Here is an 18055-nt window from a genome sequence, read left to right as displayed (position 1 = left end):
AGCCACACTGAACTACTGGCAGTTCCTCAAATACTCTATGCTCTCTCTCATTTTTAGTCTTTGTTCAAGTTGCTTCTTTTGCATGGAATTCCTTAACCCCTTCTCTATCAGATTAATTCCTATTAACCCTTAAGACTTAGCTTAGAGATATCTCCTCCAGGAAGCCTCCCCTCACTCCCATATTGGGGTTACACAGTCCTGCTGTGTGCTCTGACAGCCACTTCTGCATACCTCTGTCCCACCTGGGTGACACAATCCTATAATCTCTAAGCCTCTGTCCTGTACTAGTCTCTTCCTCTAAGCAGAGACTGAGGGGAGGGATCCACAGAGTCTGGAATAGTCTGGCACATAATATAGTATGTGCTTAATAAATGTTTGTTGAAGGAAGAGTAAAGGGACCTACTGGCAGTATCAATAAGCAGTCACAAAAGTAGAACTGGTGATGTCAGCAAGAAAATAAGAATAAGATTTGGAAGCCAGGCTTTACCGTTCATCTTTCTGACAAAGCAGGAAAGCTCTGGGTTAAAGGATAGTTGACTCCATATCCGTACAATGTTCCCACAGTCGAGTGGCTGCAAAGAGATGCACAGTTGTAATTGCCCACGTACAACTTCCTCTTGTTTACCCATGTTTGCTGACAGATACAATTAGACTTAGGCAAATTGTGGATCTAGGAGTATCTGGATAGTGAACACACAGACAAAGCATTAATAGGGCCACTTTCTCTCAATTTGATTTATGAAATGCTACAGAAGAGAAGATGTCTGTTGCCAAAATATTGAAGCATTTTCTTTTCTTTTCTTTTATACTGGAGTATAGTTGACAAACAATGTTGTGTCAGTTTCAGGTGTACAGCAAAGTGATTCAGTTATACATATACATGTACGTATCTATTCTTTTTCAAATTCTTTTCCCATTTAGGTTATTACAGAATGTTGAGCAGAGTTCCCTGTGCTATACAGTAGGCCCTTGTTGGTTATCTAATACTGAAGCATTTTCATGTGGAAGAGATTGGCTTTTCTGCATGACACTTCCTCCCTGCCCCACACTCCCTATCCCACTCCTCCGGGGCAGGGGTAGAACTAGGACCAGTGGATGGAAGTTATGGAGAAGTAAAATTCAACTTGATATCAGAAAGAGTTCTCTAGTGGCAGCATGTCCAAAGGTGGAACGGGTGCTTTGTGAGTTAGTGAGTTGTTCAGAGGCTGAATGAGCAGTTAGTGGGGCTGCTAAAGAGGGAATTCACACATTTGATGGATGTAGGAGGTATGGCCCTAGTTGACCTCCAATGTCCCTTCTACCTTAAAGATCTATTTTCTAACAAAGTAACGAAAGTAATGGTACCATTCTTTTAATTTAGAGAGCAAGCTGAAAGTGAATTCAAGCAGTCAAGTCCAAGAGATCTCCATCAACTCCAACACAGACATAGAGTGTAACATCCTGTGCCAATCCACTGGAAACCTTCGGTTGGCTGTTATCTGGTACTTCTCTGCCATGTCCACTAATGCACCCTGGCTGAGGATCCTGGAAATGGACCGAACCCACGTAGTAAAATATGGGGATGAATTTCAGACCACACGGAGAAAACAAAAATTCCACGCCGAGAAAGTTTCCCAAGACTTGTTTCAGCTACACATTCTGAATGTGGAAGACAGCGATCAGGGCAAATATCACTGCGCTGTGGAGGAATGGCTCTGGTCTACAAATGGCACTTGGCACAAGCTTGGAGAAAAGACGTCAGGTCTAACAGAATTGAAACTCAGGCCCACAGGTAAACCTTGCAAGTATAGTCTCACGCATCTTTCTGTAGAATTGCCATCTCCTCTTGGGCAGCTGTTCTATGGAGTGATTAGATGAAGGTAAAAATATGACCTATAGTCATAGGAAGAGTACCCACCTGCACAATGACTGCAGGACTGGATAGCCCACCAGAGCAGGCGGGGGTCCCTTTGAGTCAAGCTGAGATTTGGAGAAGCTTAGATGGGAGCAAGATCCCTTTGATTGGTTTGCCTCTCAGCCTGGCAGGCTGGTCTATGCAGCGACCCAGGGTATCGTATCTCCAGCTCTCTGTAAAACAAGCTGTGTCATTCCAGTGGGGCTCTACTGTAATTTGGCAGAAAGAGAGTAATACAAAGCATATTTCTCCCACTGTGAACAGAAACTGTACAACTCTATAGGGATGTATGGAGAGACTGCTTTTCAACATTTGGCTGCCTAAACATAAGGTAAATAGAAGTAGTCAACTGCTGGAATGGCTTACTGAGGGCATCTCCTCCTCCTCAGGAGATCTTTAAAAATGAAATAGAAGTTCCATTCATTTGCATTAGTCTAAGAGTGCCGTGGTCTAAATGTGGGCAGGGTTGATTAGATCTGTCAGCATTAGTTAGGTCACCTCCAATGTTGATTAAAATTAAATGAACATCACAGCTAAGGTTCGGGAACTGGCCGAGATCCAAAAGCACAATGCAAATAAGTTAATCTAGTTTGGCACTGAAAATTCTATTTTCAATGTAACATCAAAAAATAAAGATTATAATGAACATTGCTATGTGTTAGGCAATTAGGAATCCAAAGATAAATAAGGCAGAGCCTTAAGGAGCTCACAGTCGGTTGGGAGCAGCAGGGGCAAAATAGCAGCTGAGCACGAGGGTCTCTTCCTGCCGCTCTGGCCGCCCTTCTCCATGCCCTTCAGGCACGTCTTCCTCTCCCTGCTCAATGCAGGTATTCATCAGGGACACCTGAGCCCATTTTTCTTCTTACTCTCTGTGCCCTTCAAAACCTCTTAAATACCACCTTGGTGGTACCAACTACCACCTTCAATGAAACAGCTCTAAGTTTTTATGCTTAGCCCCCATCTCCTGAGTTCCAGGCATTTCTACCCATCTGCTTGTTGCACATTTCTACTTGGCTGACCCAGAGAGCCTCACACTCAGCATATCCCAAATCATCCTTATGTCCCAAATCATCATGATGGCGTTTATCATCTTGGCCATCCCACAAGGCTCATGGCCACTCCATTCTCCATCTGGGTGGCTGGCATCCCTTTCTCCCAGTTGTCCAAGCTGAATCTTGACAGTGTGTGCCCACCCCTTTAAGAAGTGCACACCATTTCTTAGCTCAAGCCAGCGCTTCCCATTCAGAAATGTGGGACCAGGGCTGTTCAATCTTTTAGTCTATCAAGAAATGCCTAAAATCTTTTTTTGGTGGCATCACTCATTTTGGAATGTCCATAATGAATTCAAATTCTTTTAAAATACTGAAGATTTCAAATAAAACATATTTGTGGGCTGTGTGTGGCTGGTTGAGAGTAGCTAGCTTTGTACCCTGGTGTAGGAAGTAAGCTAAGGAAGAGGCCCCAGGGAAAGACACTGAGAAGGATTGGTAAGAATTGTAGGAGGGATGCTTTCTCTGAAATCAAAAGAGGAGAGGATATCAGAAGAAAATGGATTTCAGTGACAGAAGCTGCAGAGAGGGCAAAAAAGACTGGAGGGTCTCTTGAGCTGGGAAATTGGGCTTTTTCTGCGGACCTTGGCCAGAGCATAGTGGTGAGATTGGAAAGCTGATGGCAATAAAGTAGGGAGTAATTTGAGGTGAGGAAGCAGAGACAGTACCATGTAAACTAATATTTCACATGCTTCTCTACAAAGGGAAAGAGAGAGTAAAGATGGTAGCTAAAAAAGAATCTAGGATCAGACAAAGATGTTCTTTTCAAGATAGATCAATAAATATGTTTGTAGTAGAGTTGAAAATTTAGCGCATACTATAATTTATTTTGTGTGTGATTACTCCAGCCTTCCAAGTCCTCACCTGTGAGTTAAAAGGCGAACATTTTAAAAAAGTAAATGTCAAAATCTGTTTAAAACTTAGTCTAATCCAATAATGTAAATAGTTTCCTTGAGTGATATTCTAACACATGTATGAAAATGCGTAGTCTCTTGGGTAGCCTCCTCTTTCCCTGCGTCTAATACCTGAGGTGATATCCAGTGCATGGGAGGAGGGTAATTTGCAAAAAAAAAGGGGTAGTGATAGAACATGGGACTTGAGGGGTGGGCTGGAAGTTTTGAATGGCCTTTCTGGGAAGCAGAAGGGAGAGCTGAGCTGGGAGAAGTAAAAGCAGCAGGGCAGAACATCCGGCAAAGCTGGGTGGTTTTCAGTGTCAGGTCCAGCAGGCAAGAGGCAGACTGATGAAGGGAAGTGGCTGGTTTGATTCATAGCAGAGAATGTTCTGGCAAATATGGAAGAAGGATAGGGGTCAAGGAAAAGTGTTAAAGATGAAGGACCTGATATCTAAAAATTATAAGATGGCATCCCTTCAATGAGAAGTAGACTTTTCAGAGGAGGTGTCCAATCTAAGAGCTGGGTTCTTCTCGAACTTACCGCCATTTTATTTCCTAGGAAGTAAGGTACGCATCTCCAAAGTGTCCGGGACAGAAAATGCCTCCGAGCACAGCGAGGTGGCCATCCGCTGCAGCCTGGAGAGTACAGGCAGCCCAGCCTCCCTGTTCTCTGTGATGTGGTACTGGAACAGAGAAAATTCTGGAAGTAAAATGCTGGTGCACCTGCAGCATGACGGATTGCTGGAGTATGGCGAAGAGGGGCTTAGGAGGCGCCTGCACTGTTACCGTTCATCCCCTGCAGACTTTGTCCTGATGCTGCATCGAGTGGAGATGGAGGATGCTGGAATGTACTGGTGCAGGGTGGCAGAGTGGCAGCTACACGGTAACCCAAGCAAGTGGGTCAACCAAGCATCAGACGAGTCACAGCATGTGGTGCTCACGGTGCTGCCTTCAGGTAACTAGCGGTTCATCTGCCATGGCTCGTGGTCAGGAGAATCTTTTGTCTCCCCTCCTATGCTTTCCCACCCAGCTATGTTTTGCTTCTTTTCAGGCTGAAAACAATTTACAGATTCCCGTAAGAAAATGACTTCGCCATTTCTCTCAACAGTAACTCAGTTTGGGCAGACAAGGTTACATGAGGTTTTGGCATGGACATTTAAATGTCAAGGGCATCTGACCTCCTCCCCCACTTTCCCTCTTAAACAAAAAAGCCATCAACACTGTATCCCTTTAAATAACCAAATAATGTTTGAAGCAGACATCCTTACCTCTTGGCTGATTCTCCAATCTCAGAAGGCTGACCTGTGGTGGGAGTGGGATGAGCAATAGGGACATGGTGACTTTGTGTTTGATCTGGTTGAACCAAAATCAGCTATATCTAAATGCTCCCTGAGTCAAAACGAACCCAACAAAAAAAAAGCCTTTCTCAACGAATAAGTGGCAAGCTTCTTACTGATGTGTTCAACAAGCTATCGGATCTTTGGTCATGATAGTCATTGGGTGTGCCTCTCCTGATGGCACCTTGAAAGTCATCGAGGGAGGAAGTGTGTCCCATAGAACTTGTTTACAGGCTCTGGCAAAAAGACAGCTACTTGAAGACCATTGGCCAAAGGGTGACCCTTCTCTGTGTGGGAAGGTCAACTTATTCTGCTGAGTGCTCAGCTTTAGGAGGTGTGTAGAGCAAGAGGTTGTGAAGGAGGAGAGGGCTTCCTTCCAGCCAGTGCAGTGCCAAGCATGTAATAGGCGTTCATTAAGCAAAAATTCCTCCAGCCAGACCAGTAAATCTTCCCAGGTGATTAAGGAGCCGGTAGATGTAGCCTGCTCATCCTCTGAGCCATCTCTTTCTGGTGGGGTCTAAGGATAAGGCGAGAGGTGAGCTACAGGTTAAATTTACAGTGAGAGAGGGTCACTGGAGAGGCGGAGGTGTGGTCTTGGTGCCCCATCCCAGGAAGAGTAGAAAGGATCAATAAAGATAACAGCCCTACAGCACCAGCTAGCTTTGGGGACAGTCTGTAGGAGGGAAAGAGGGCTACTGAGAATGGATGGCACCTTCTCAGAGTTGGGACAGTTGCATCCCAGCCCCAGCAAGGCTTCTAGAGTGGAAGTCAGAGTTATCTAACTTGTTCGCTGGGGTCCATCATTCTCTTCCCCTGACTATTCTTCAGCAGGATTCTTCTCCCAAGTATCCAGGCAGTATTCATCTTCCTATCAGCTTTTCTTCCATTCCAACAATTACAGGAAGTCCCCACCCTGAGCACATTCCATACATGTTTTCCACTGGAATTCCTAGGCTCTGTAGATTCAGCCGTTTTTGTAGTAGAATAAATAGATAATAACTGTAAAAAGTATATATTCTGTGGCTAAAAAGCACATCTCCTCTGAGACAGATGGGATCGTTCAAAGCATATATATACTGTTCATCTTTGTGGAATTCTTATAAAACAGGTGTAAGGTTTTTAAAAAGATGAACTCTGGAAAGAAAATGTTGCAAACTGAATGGTCTTTGTATTCTTCACAACTGAAGGAGCTGGAAAGCCTGTGCCATGAGAACCTGAGGGTTTTCATTATAAGTACAGTTAAGTGTTCCCGAGTGAATCTTTATAATATAGCATCTCACTTCTTCTGCCCGGCTGTTCCTTTCTGGTAGCTGGGAAGACAGTGTGGGGTGATGAAAAATCCCAGGGTTTGGAATCAGACAAGCCTAGTCTCAAATTGCAGCTCTATCACCTCCCTACTAACTATGAAGTCATACCCTGGTTACTCAGCTTTCTCATAAAATGAGGATTATGGTACAAATGCGTATGAAGTATCTAGCACAGTCCCTGGCATATTGTAAGTGCTCAACAAATGTTACCTCCTTCTCCCCTTATGCCTCCAAACATGCTAGCGACGCGCGCGCACACACACACACACACACACACATCTACCTATGTATATATCTATTTATGTGATAAAATATTTTAATTTGTTCAATAAATAACTATATGAGGGTCTGAGGACACACAAAAAATGTATTACGGAGTCTGTTCCCACAGAGCTGAGTCTGGTGGGGAAGTAAAGTCCAACATGATACGTGTCATGAAAGAAGTAGTCTCAGGATACTAAGGAAGGAGTAGAGGCAGGGCTGGGATGAAGAGCTGGCTGGGGAGGAGATCTGGAAAGGTTCCCCAGAGTATGGGACCTATAAAAAGGAAGGCACATGTTTTGGGAAAAGGAAAGTACATGCAAAATGATCAGAGAAACTGTGGTAGGATGGCAAGAGAGGAGGCTAGTGGGATGGAAAGGGTACAGATGTCAAGTGGGTCTTTTGTATGGAGCTAGGGAAGATGAGCTTCCTCATGGAAGTTACAGAGTGTCATTGAACAAGTTCAGGCAGGAGAGTGACACATCAGATTTGCATTTTAGAAAGCTCTTCCTGGGAACAGTGTTAAAAATGAATTGAAAGGGAGGTAGGCACAGAGAAGGGAGAACTATTTGAAATTGATTGTAGGGACCCAGGTGAGACAAGATGAAGGCCTGAATTAAGGCAGTGCCTGTGAGGGCTGAGAGAAAGACAGGCATTCTGCATTCCATATTAGGAGATGGGGTCTTCAGGATTTAGAGACTGATTAGGTGTATGTGGATGGTGAACGAGCAGAAGAAGAGAATCGAGGCTGAATACCAGGTTTCTGGCCTAAGGTGGATAGTGGGGACAGTCACTAAATGAGGTAATATAGGAGAAAGGACTAAAGGGGAAGGTGAGTTCAATTTTGAATAAGTTGGACTGGAATTGAGTTTGGGGTACCGGTGAGTCATCTAGGGAGATCTGTCCAATAAACTTCAGGATTTCCAAGTGAGATCTCTACCAGAGTTATAGATTAGAAATCATCAGCTTATGGCCTATAATGATGCCCAAGGATGGATCCCTGAGATACACTGCTATTTCTCGGGGGACTGCAGAAGAGGAACCTGTGAAGGAGAATGGAAGGAGTAGCCTAGAGGTAGGAGGAGAACCAGGGTTTGGTGGTATCATAGACACCAAAGGCAGCAGGGTATCAAGAGTAGGGAGAGGGCTTCCCTGGTGGCGCAGTGGTTGGGAGTCCGCCTGCCGGTGCAGGGGACACGGGTTCGAGCCCTGGTCTGGGAGGATCCCACATGCCGCGGAGCGGCTGGGCCCGTGAGCCACAACTGCTGAGCTTGCGTGTCTGGAGCCTGTGCTCCGCAACGGGAGGGGCTGCGGCGGTGGGAGGGCCGCGCACTGCGATGGAGAGTGGCCCCCGCTCGCCGCAGCCGGAGGAGGCCCTCGCACAGAGGCGAGGACCCAACACAGCCATAAATAAATAAATTAATTAATTAAAAAAAAAAAAAAGAGTAGGGAGAGCCGACAGATTCGACTAGTGCAAAGAGGCCAATTAAGACAAAAATAGGAAACTATCCATTGGGTTTAACAATATAGGGCAATTACAGAAAAATAGTGAGAAAAGTCAGACTGCAGGGAGAAAGTGGACACATCAAATCCAGTTCATGCTTTCAAGAGCTTTGATGTAAAGGGAAAGAGAGAAGACAAGAGCAAATGGCAAGAGGTGCAGTGAAGCTTTGTCTTGTTCTGTTTTGGTTTGAAGATGGTAGGGACTTGAGCACTTTTACATCTAGAGAGAAAAGAGCCAGTAGAGAGGAAGAAGAGGAAGATTAGAAGAGAAAGGATATGACTGACAGTCCAACATCCTGAGTGAACTTATACCACCTCCTGACTGGAATGCTCCTTCATGTCAATCTGTCCCAGACCAACACCTACTAATCATTCACCGACCAACTTACCTGCCACTTTCTCAGTGACTTACCTTATTATCTTAGTCATCCCACCTGTTTAACATCCATCATCAGTGCCAGACGATACTTTCTGAGAAGGCAAAGACTGAATGTCTTGTTCTCAGCACTAGCACAGTGCTTGGCACAGAAACAATACTCAAATACTTACTGAATCCGTGTAGCTGCCCTCCTGGTCAGGACCAGCTCTGTGTATTAATAAAGTCCAGTTGAAATACAATAGGCTACCAATTCTCACTTCTCAAATGGTTTCCTACCACCTTTATTTGGCAATTCTGGGTTGGGTTAGTTTAGGACTACTTGATAGAACTGTGAAGCGTATGGCTCCTGTGAAGGCAGAAAAGTTGAGAAGTATTTCCCTGGTGGAATGCACCTTGCATTTTTCCTCTGCATCTTACTTCCTTAGCTATGACTAAGCCAAAGCAGGGGCTACAGCTACTTGAGTCTTTTTGTATCTCATTCTACAGAGTTCTCTGTGATTAATAGGCAAGGTTATAAAGCTTTCTGGGGACTGGATTATTTGTAGTAGAATGGTATTTGTCACTATTTCCCAGCTTTTGGGGGGGTAAGGATATATTTAGAAAGTGGATTCTCAAAGGAGATATGCCCCTATCACACTGATGTTTCTGGAGAGAACATGCTATTTATCAACGCTACCCCGGTGCTTCCAACAAGGCCTGGCACATAGCACTCAGTTCAACAAATGCTTGATGAAAAATGAGCAAGCAATTCTTCAATGGAGTTGAAACTGATGCTGTAAGGGGCTCACTTACTCTGGGATGCACTTGTATCAGGTTACCTAATCCTACTTTCAGTTCTTGGCGGGAGCCACCCCTCCCACATGGCCACACCTGGCCTGTCAGCTGCCCAAGTCTGGGGTTGAGGGTGAGCTGGTAGCCCCCTCATCATCCTCCACCTTTCTTCTTCTAAAGTCGGTATTTCTGGGGTAACATCAGAAAGGAATGCTCCTCATGGTGTGTTTGGCTGGGGGTAGAAGCAAGTTACAAACTAAACCTTGTGATGAAGTGTTCTCATTACACTTTTGGCTCTGCCTTACAGGCCTTGTACTTGGAGCACTGAGCACTTACTCAGATTGCTTCAAAATGCCAAACCTTAATGGTTTTGAATGTCACTAATGCTAATCCAGATAAGGGTGAGAGGCAGATGGTGGGAATGGTGACTGTGGGATCCAGAGCAAACACCGCCCTCCCAGGAGAGGTAATTTAGAAGCACTGGAGCTGACAGTTTCTAGCTGTTGGCCAATTCGTCACTGCGACGGGCGCACTTTGTCGTCCTTGGACGGCAGATTGCTCTAAGCCCAGCCCCATTTAGATAGTCAAGCCCTCTGGCAGTCCCTTCACACTGAAGGTTAGAGTCTCAGTGGCAGAAAATCCAAGTGCCAGGTTTCTTTCCACCTTCTGTGTGCCGGCCCCATCCCCCCAACCTCACACCACCATCCTAGCAATGGTGACACATGGGTGCCGCTTACTCTTACCTCCCAGTTCTCTGCCTCTCATGATTGGAACAGGAAGCCGGAGTCTCCCTAGTAATCATTTGACTCTCAGCTGAATGTCACCCAGCCCTGGGGACAGAGAGATCAGCGATTTAAGGGACAGACGTGGGCTGTGGAAGGACATGGCCAAGTCTGCGGTCCCTGCGTGAGGAATCAGCAGGTTCAGCCCTCTTTTCTGCCTGGTCTCTTGGGAAAAAGTTGCCTATGATTTTCTTAACTTTCTTAGTAGCTTTCTAGCTGATATTTATTTCTTGCTGGCTCAACAAATGTGCTAGGCACTGTTTAATGCTTTATTAAGCATTATCTCATCACAACTCTAGAAATTATTATCCTCACTTGATTGACTAGGAAACTAATGATTAGAGAGAGAGGAAAAGTAATTTGTCCAAAGTCAATAGCGGTAAGTTGTAGAGGCAGGATTTGAACCCAGCTCTCTTTGAGACATAGTAGGTGCTCAATCCCTACTCTGCACATGAGTAGTGTGAAGCAGCAAGGCCAGAATTCTTACCCACTCTACAGCTCTATTCTCTTTCAGCATTTCAGTCTGTACCTCCTTCTTAACCATATGCTTTCAAATGTATTCAGGTAAGACCTGGGAGAAATATTGTAGTCAAGCAGTGCCTTGGAGAGAAGGGTCAGGTAGGATGTGGAGAGGAGATGAGAAAGAATTCAAAATCTATCTTTATCATTGCCCACCCTTTCAAAAACAAAAACCAAATCTAGGGTGGAGAATATAAATGAGACCAGAGAAGAACCGGGCAACAAACCCCCGTAACTCCTTGCCAGCCCTGTTCAGAGCTGCCAGGCTAATGTTCAGCGATGATCTTTACTCTGGGTAACATGATGGCGGCTACTTCTGGGTTCCTGTGTGCGCAAATCACTCATGCAATTGACTCATTCTTTAGTCTCCATTGATGACCTATGAACAAAGTGCTGCACAGGAGGAAAAGATGTGTAAGACATAGGCCCTCTCCTCCCGGAGTTTACAATGCAGGAGCTGGACACAGGTTTAGATTCTTTCTTAACCTCCCACAAAGAGATGTCCTTCAATGTGCAAAATGTATCTGCAATGCCGAAAATGGAATTCTTGCAGCATGAGGTTGGTCGCACTGACCTCTAAACCTGTCGTCTTCATCTCTAAGCATCTGTAATCCCATGAATCCTACAGCTTAACCTCTGAAGAAGAAAGTGCTTAGGTCATTACAATTTCCCAATAAAAGCACAGCTACTATTAGCATCAGATTTTTCAGAACATCCCTGATTTTGAATATCCTGCCATAAATAAATGTAGTCAGAAGACTACATTTAATAGTTGATGTCTCTTTAAGCGTATGTCTTTCTGCATCGAGAGACTAAATCCCTGTCCTTTGACTAGTAACTCGAGGCACTGCTTCCTGGAGCCTGTGGCATTGGCAGTTCTCTCGCCTTTGCTTCCCTGGCTGTGTGGCCAGGAACCCCTCGGGGGCTGCTGGTGCGTGCTCTGCGTGTCCATGTGTTAATAGCGCTTCCCCTCGGACTGCAGCTGCCGGATGCTTCAGCATGCCTTTATATGGTAGCCTTTGCCCACGTGGTTGCAGTGAATCCAGATTAATTCAGATCAGCAAACGTTATCAGGCACATGTGCTAGGCACTGCAAGGACTGTAGAAACGAAGGACGCTGTCAGACCTACTCAAGTAACTGCGATGACAAAGATGGTTAAAAGGGGATGAAAGAGGTCTAAACAAAGGCATGTGTGAGAAGAGGATAGAAAGAAGAGGAAAACTGTGCCTGGGGAGAGGTGGAAGGCCAGAGTGATGGAGAGTGAGGCCAGTAGGACCTCGAGGATACGGTGCAGTGAGCACGCCAGGGAGAGGTGATGGTAAGAGCAAGAGGGGAAAGGAGCTGAATGGGGGTGGGGGAGTGTGAGACCAGTTTGGAGATTCAGGAAGGGATGGTGCTTCTTACTTGTAGTTACTGTTGTTTTATAAGGACAGTGCAGAGCGTGCGTGTGCATGTGCGCATGCGCGTGTGTGCGTGCGCGTGCGTGTGCGTGCGCGTGCGTGTGTGTGTGTGTGTGTGTGTGTGTGTTTTCAGAAGCAGCAGTGGGAATAACTCAGTTAAAAATTCAGGACCGGCAACAGAGTTGGGAACGAGGGTTGAATTATAGATATCTTTTCTGAGGAAAGAAGATTAAAGGAGAGGTTTTCTTTTTTGTTTTGTTTTTCTTTCTGGCTGTTCGTTTTAAGTAGGTCATGGGAACCTCTGGTGGTTGGAAATGGTTGGGTGAGGGGGAGTCAGGCTGGAACAGGCCATCCTGGAGCTCTCTTCTCCCAGCTCCCTTTCCTTTGCTCCTCACATGTGATTTAAGGGGCACCCTGCCATTTGGCCCCGTTATTCTTACATATATTTTCCTGTAACGATAAATCCCAGAAGTGTTTATAATTGATGAGTACAAATAAGCTGGAGACTAATTATTCTCTTTATTTTCTTCCTTTTTGTTGCAGAGCCCACGTTTCCTTCCAGAATCTGCTCGTCAGCCCCTTTACTCTATTTCCTATTCATTTGCCCCTTCGTTATACTCACCCTTCTGTTCATTTCCCTCCTCTGCCTGTACTGGAAGGCCAGGAAGTTGTCAACTCTGAGACTAAACAGACAGAAAGAAAAGGCCCTCTGGGTGGACCTGAAAGGGGCTGGAAGCAGGACCACACACAGATCGGAAGAGAACGGTGAAGACAGCTGAATCCCGAGAGGCGCCTGCAGCCCTATGGAAAGAGTGCGGACTTTGGAACTGGACTGACCAGGAGAGGAGAGCCCCCTGGCTCTGTCCTCCTCTGAGTCTGTGGCCTGGGGCGAGGTACCTAGGACTCAGAGGGAACATTTATTGAGTGCGTATGTGGTGCCAGAAACTGTTAAGTGCTTCTTCGTGTGTCACCTCATCTACCCATTGCATCCCCCCCAGGAGCTAGGTGACTCCATTGATAGTCTCCATTGATGACCTATGAACAAAGTGCTGCACAGGAGGAAAAGATGCGTAAGACATAGGCCCGTCTTCCGCTTGCCACACCTCACGAGGCTTAGGCTCCCCATCCATAAGATCTGTAAGGAGAGGAGTACCTCCCTCACACAGCTGCTGGGGATTAAATGAGATCCCACGGCAGAGCCCAGGGCAATGCTTCCCTCTCTCATGTCACTGATTCCCTGGACAACGCTCAGTGGTCCTGCCACACTGGCTCCAGGTCATCTTTTGCCTCCAGATAAGACGCGTAGGAAAGGACCTGATGCCAGCAAGGAAAAGGAGTTGGGACTATGCCCTTCATTCACATCAAATATGCCTCCCAATCAGACTGTGACTTCCTTCAAGGCAGAAATCCCATTTTCTCCTCCACTCCATCTCCATCCCATCTATAAATGCCACTGACGAGCAAGCTCTGCATAGTAGGTGCTTAATCAGTATTGGTTCTTTAGTGAAAGGATAAGGTATTTTGTAGCCTGACTTTCTTTCCTTTCTTTTTTTTTTTCTTCTTTCTTTTCTCCGTAAGACTTACTAAGTCATTGCTAAGGAAAAACTTTAAAAAAAATTTTTGCAACAGTGCTCCAGTCAGCTCCCCAAAGCCTCATATCTCCCTTTCCTCCCCACACCCAAAGGTCCATCTGGCTCCTGGCTCTTCTTAGCCAAGGCCTTATTTTCCTTGACCTGACAGCACTGAGTAGCAGGAAAGGGGGCTGTGGCAGTTATCTGAGGGCAGAGGAGTTAACAGTGCCGCCATCCCGTCCTGCTCTGGCAGGGGCTAGGAGTTCAGGGAGAATAGTCATCTCAGCATCCTCTATTCTCAGCCAGGAAAAGTCAGGGGGAGGGGGAGGGGGAGTGTCATGGCTGAAGGCTTTCAACCACTGTCCCCTAGGAGATAACAACTGTCCCCACTGGGCCTGGGGTCCCCTCACCTTTGTTTCAAAAGCAGCTTAGGCCCTGTTGTAGCCAGAATTGGAAATCAATCAGTGCCACCTAACGGACTTGAGAAAACACATCTCTTTATTATCTATGTGACCAACAGGGTTGCTTTAACACTCATTAATTTGCATTTCCAAGGATAGCAATTTATTTTTAATTATTTTATCAGGCACACACGTCCTCTCCAAACATAATTAGTTCCTCTGCAAGGGGATTATTGGTGGCTATGAGAACTCCCACCGCAGGCCTACCGTTTCCTTGAATTCATCTCCCTTTGTAGCCTCATTTGAAATACTCCAAATATTTTTTTAAACAGGTCAGAGCATTTGTTTATTCTCTCTCAGGTAAAGGAGCAAATTTTTCCAAAAGCAAAGCTAATGTTAAGATTTCTTAACATTGAAGTGTGATGCTCACCCCCTGCCCCGTTTTTTCCAGAAACCCGTATTTTAATTGAATATTGAAAGGAAAGAGAATGGAATTGAGCCCCATCAGAGAATCAGAATAGATCCTGGTGCTGCCCCCATTTCAGATACTCTTACCCCCAACCACTGTTCTCCCTCCTTGCCTGGATACTGCCTTTCCGCTCTCAGCTCAAACACCAGTTTGTCACATTTGAATTCAGCACAGAAACTGCACAGACCAGACACTCAAATATCCGACTGCCCCACCCAGAGCAGAGCATGGGAATGATTACTGCCCAGTGAGCACCTCCTGGGTGTCCAGCACTGGCATGGGTGTGAGGGATCCAGTGGTGACTCAAGCAGACTCAACCCTGCTCCCCTGGGACTATCACCTAGTTTTTTCTGGATGCTCTGTTTTCATTAATGGGAACTAGATAGAGCACGTTGGATTTTCTAGGAAGTCACACCACACCATTCGGCTCATAGTAGTTTTCAGGTAACTAAAACCCCGGCGTCTTCTTTCTACCTTTCTGACTTCTTTAGAATAAAATTTGTTTTCATCCAATTCAGCAGGCATTTTTACGTGAAACCTCTTCTCTCTCCAATTATGCCCTTGGTCATTTTAGTTTTTCAGACTTAACAGAGAAGTTTACTTTTACTCATTGATTTCAGCTTTTCTATTCTATGTCACGACCTGGTTTTATTTTCAGCTTCTTGTGTTAGTAAATCCTCCTTGGCAACAGGACAAACCTCTGTCTCAGGAGTTGGCTACCTGTAGCCCACAGGCCAAATGTGGCCCACTACCTGTTTTTTAAAATGCAATTTGTTGGAATACAGGCACTCCCATTTGTCTAGATATTATCTATGGCTACTGTCATGATATAATGGCTGAGTTGAGTAGCTGTCACGATAGACTCTATGACCTGCAAAACCTAAAATGTTTACTATCTGGCCCTTCATGGAAAAAGTTTGCCACTCCCTGCTCTTTTTCAGTGGCTAATGTTCTGTCAGTTTTAGCCATGTATTATGTTCCTGGGAAACTTGATTTGAGGTGTTATATCTGTATCTGTTATACATCTGATGACTTTAATAAATAATCTTAGGCTCTCCGGATTGGTGTCTAGTCCAAGAAGTTCTGAAGCATGAATCCTCTCTACCACACTCCCACTAACGATGAGAAACTCATCACCCCGAGGTATTCCACACCATCAAGTCGAGTTGCAGGACAAGATGACACAAAGAGGAATAAGGCATGACTACGCTCATTTCATTATTTTCAGTCTATTGAGATACATGGATAGGAACAACTGATTTATGGCAGAAGATGAATGCAGTTGGTAGAAAGTCATGTGCCATAATAGTTTCTCACAATCGTACAGGAGTTGTTCATCATCCCAGAGTTTCACGGCATCTCCATGCAAAAGGGACTGGTATTCCTTTCCTGCAGGTAAGGAATTGAAACTCAGAGAGGTTGGGTTTATCCAGGGTCACTCCACCATATGCAAAAGAGTAAGAGCTCAAAATTAGGCCCACTGACAAAAAGTTCTGGACTCTTTCCATAATCAACACTGTGCTCAATCCGTTGATATCAGAAAAATCTGGTGATAATAGTATCCACCTCATATGAGGATCAAATCAGATACTTACATGAAGATAAGTTTTAAACCATTTCAAGTCATAAACGAAAGTAGGCATAACCCAAGTTTTTCCAGGCCTTACCCATCTATGCACATAAATGAAATTGAATCAACAATAATAATCCAAGTTCTACATACTTTTGCCCCAGAGTCTTGGCCATCTATAAAGTGTTCTTCAAGCATTTCTAGGGCTTCCCTTGGATTCTGGGAATTCATATGAGTTCACAAACAAGTCCCCTCCCACAAGGCTTCCTGCTGTTCTGTTCAAATCTATGGGCTCCCATTGCAGCAAGGATGCTGGAGCATGTGAGATGCCAAAGCTGGACGGTGGTAAGCAAGGAAGAGTGCCTAACCCTCATTTTGTCTTTGCATGACACTCTGTTTGGATTGCAGACAGGTCCAAGATTGTTTGTGCCCCCATGTCTCTAAAGATTTTCTTGTGAAAACAGTTCCTTTAGCTTTCGTTTAACATCTCCTTTCTCCATAGGGTCTAGACACCAGCCTGTCTGGAACCAGTCTGCGAGACAGGCTTCACGCTATGCTCTCCATTTCTTATTCTCGGCTCCTAGGAACCTCTGAAACGTCTTCAACACAGGCCCCCTTTCTCCTGCAACGTGGGTCATGCAAATTGTGCTTGTGGGAGGCTCCCCACTCATCAGACAGGTCCGGAGAAGCTGGCATTCCCAGTAGGCTCAGCTCAGACTTCTGTTAACGCTGGCTTTTAATTTTTACCCCCTAACGCAGTAAAGTTCTATGGGCAATGAGAAATCAGAGACAACTTCACAAAGGCGGTATCATTTGAACTTTAAAATGTCAAAAAATATTATGACAGCAGAAGTTGGAGTAAACAGTGGTCTGGGGGCAGAGTTAGCTTCAAGTAAAGCATAGTGTATAGAATAGCTTTGGTTTGATTTAAGTGTCAGATTTATGGAGGGGAGCAATGGGAGATAAACATGGAAACATAGTTAGGGCAAACTCTACGGTCGGGGAAGGGCAGGAAAAGAAATCATGAACATGGGTAAGAACTTGGACTTCATTTGGTGGACAGGGTAGGCCATTGGATGTTATTTAGTAGGGAAAGAACAGTTGTTCTTTAAGAGAATTGAAAAAGCAGCAGCTTAGGCGATGGATGAGGGTTGTGGGCGAGGGCTGTGGTAGAACCAAGGCGAAGCAGGGTAGCCATCCTCAGCAATCTCTTCTACTTTCCCAAGTTGTATAATTGAGATAATACCAATTTTGTGAGGGTTTTGAGAGCTGAACAAAATTATCAAAAAGTTTCTAGTATTATATCAAGCTCACAGAGGTAGCTAATATATATCTGTTAAATACGACACATGTTATCAGATTCTTCTTCTGTTTAAAGAATATTTGTTAACCGAATTTTCTACTCAAAAGTGTAGGGATAAGACAGAGTTACACTGTTCATTATTTTAACTGGCTTTCTATTTACTTTATCTTTTTGACACTTGCATTTATGTTTAATTTACTTGTTAGAAATTTGGAGTTTCTACCATGTCATCTCTGAATCCAAGGCTCCTTCTGCACCAGTTCTGACTGCCAAATAGAGATGTTTTGACTAGAAGCATATTTATCACATTGAACAGTTTGCTGAGATGGAGGACCACATTGGATAAGGAATTATTAATAAGTTCATACATTGTAAATAACCAGCAAATGAAAACTCAAGTTCATTACATCAGGATGGCTAAAATTGAAAAGACTGGCAATATCAAACACTCATAAGAATTTGGAGGAACTGGAATTCAATACATTGCTGGATGGGAGTGTAAATCTGTTCAACTATTTTGCAAAATAGTTTGGTAGTTTCTAATAAAATTAAACATACATTCACCCTATGACCTAGCAATTCCATTCCTTGCATTTACCCAGGAGAAATGAATGCCTGTGTGTACCAAAAGACATGCACAAGAAT

The 18055-nt window shown here is 44.8% G+C and overlaps 1 protein-coding gene across 1 annotated transcript in view; it reads left to right on the top strand.

The window, feature by feature from the left end:
• CD101 (CD101 molecule) overlaps positions 1–12875 on the top strand; it is a 33335-nt gene extending 20460 nt beyond the window's left edge. Inside the window, exons 7-9 of the mRNA XM_061186115.1 lie at positions 1361–1771; positions 4396–4791; positions 12640–12875. Coding sequence (XP_061042098.1) covers positions 1361–1771; positions 4396–4791; positions 12640–12875 — 1043 coding nt within the window. The remainder of the gene's footprint in view (positions 1–1360; positions 1772–4395; positions 4792–12639) is intronic.
• The last annotated feature ends 5180 nt before the right edge of the window (positions 12876–18055 follow it).

Source organism: Eubalaena glacialis, chromosome 3, assembly GCF_028564815.1.
Source record: "Eubalaena glacialis isolate mEubGla1 chromosome 3, mEubGla1.1.hap2.+ XY, whole genome shotgun sequence".
NCBI classification, from domain to species: Eukaryota; Metazoa; Chordata; class Mammalia; order Artiodactyla; family Balaenidae; genus Eubalaena; species Eubalaena glacialis.
This window is presented reverse-complemented; position numbering and strand designations above follow the sequence as displayed.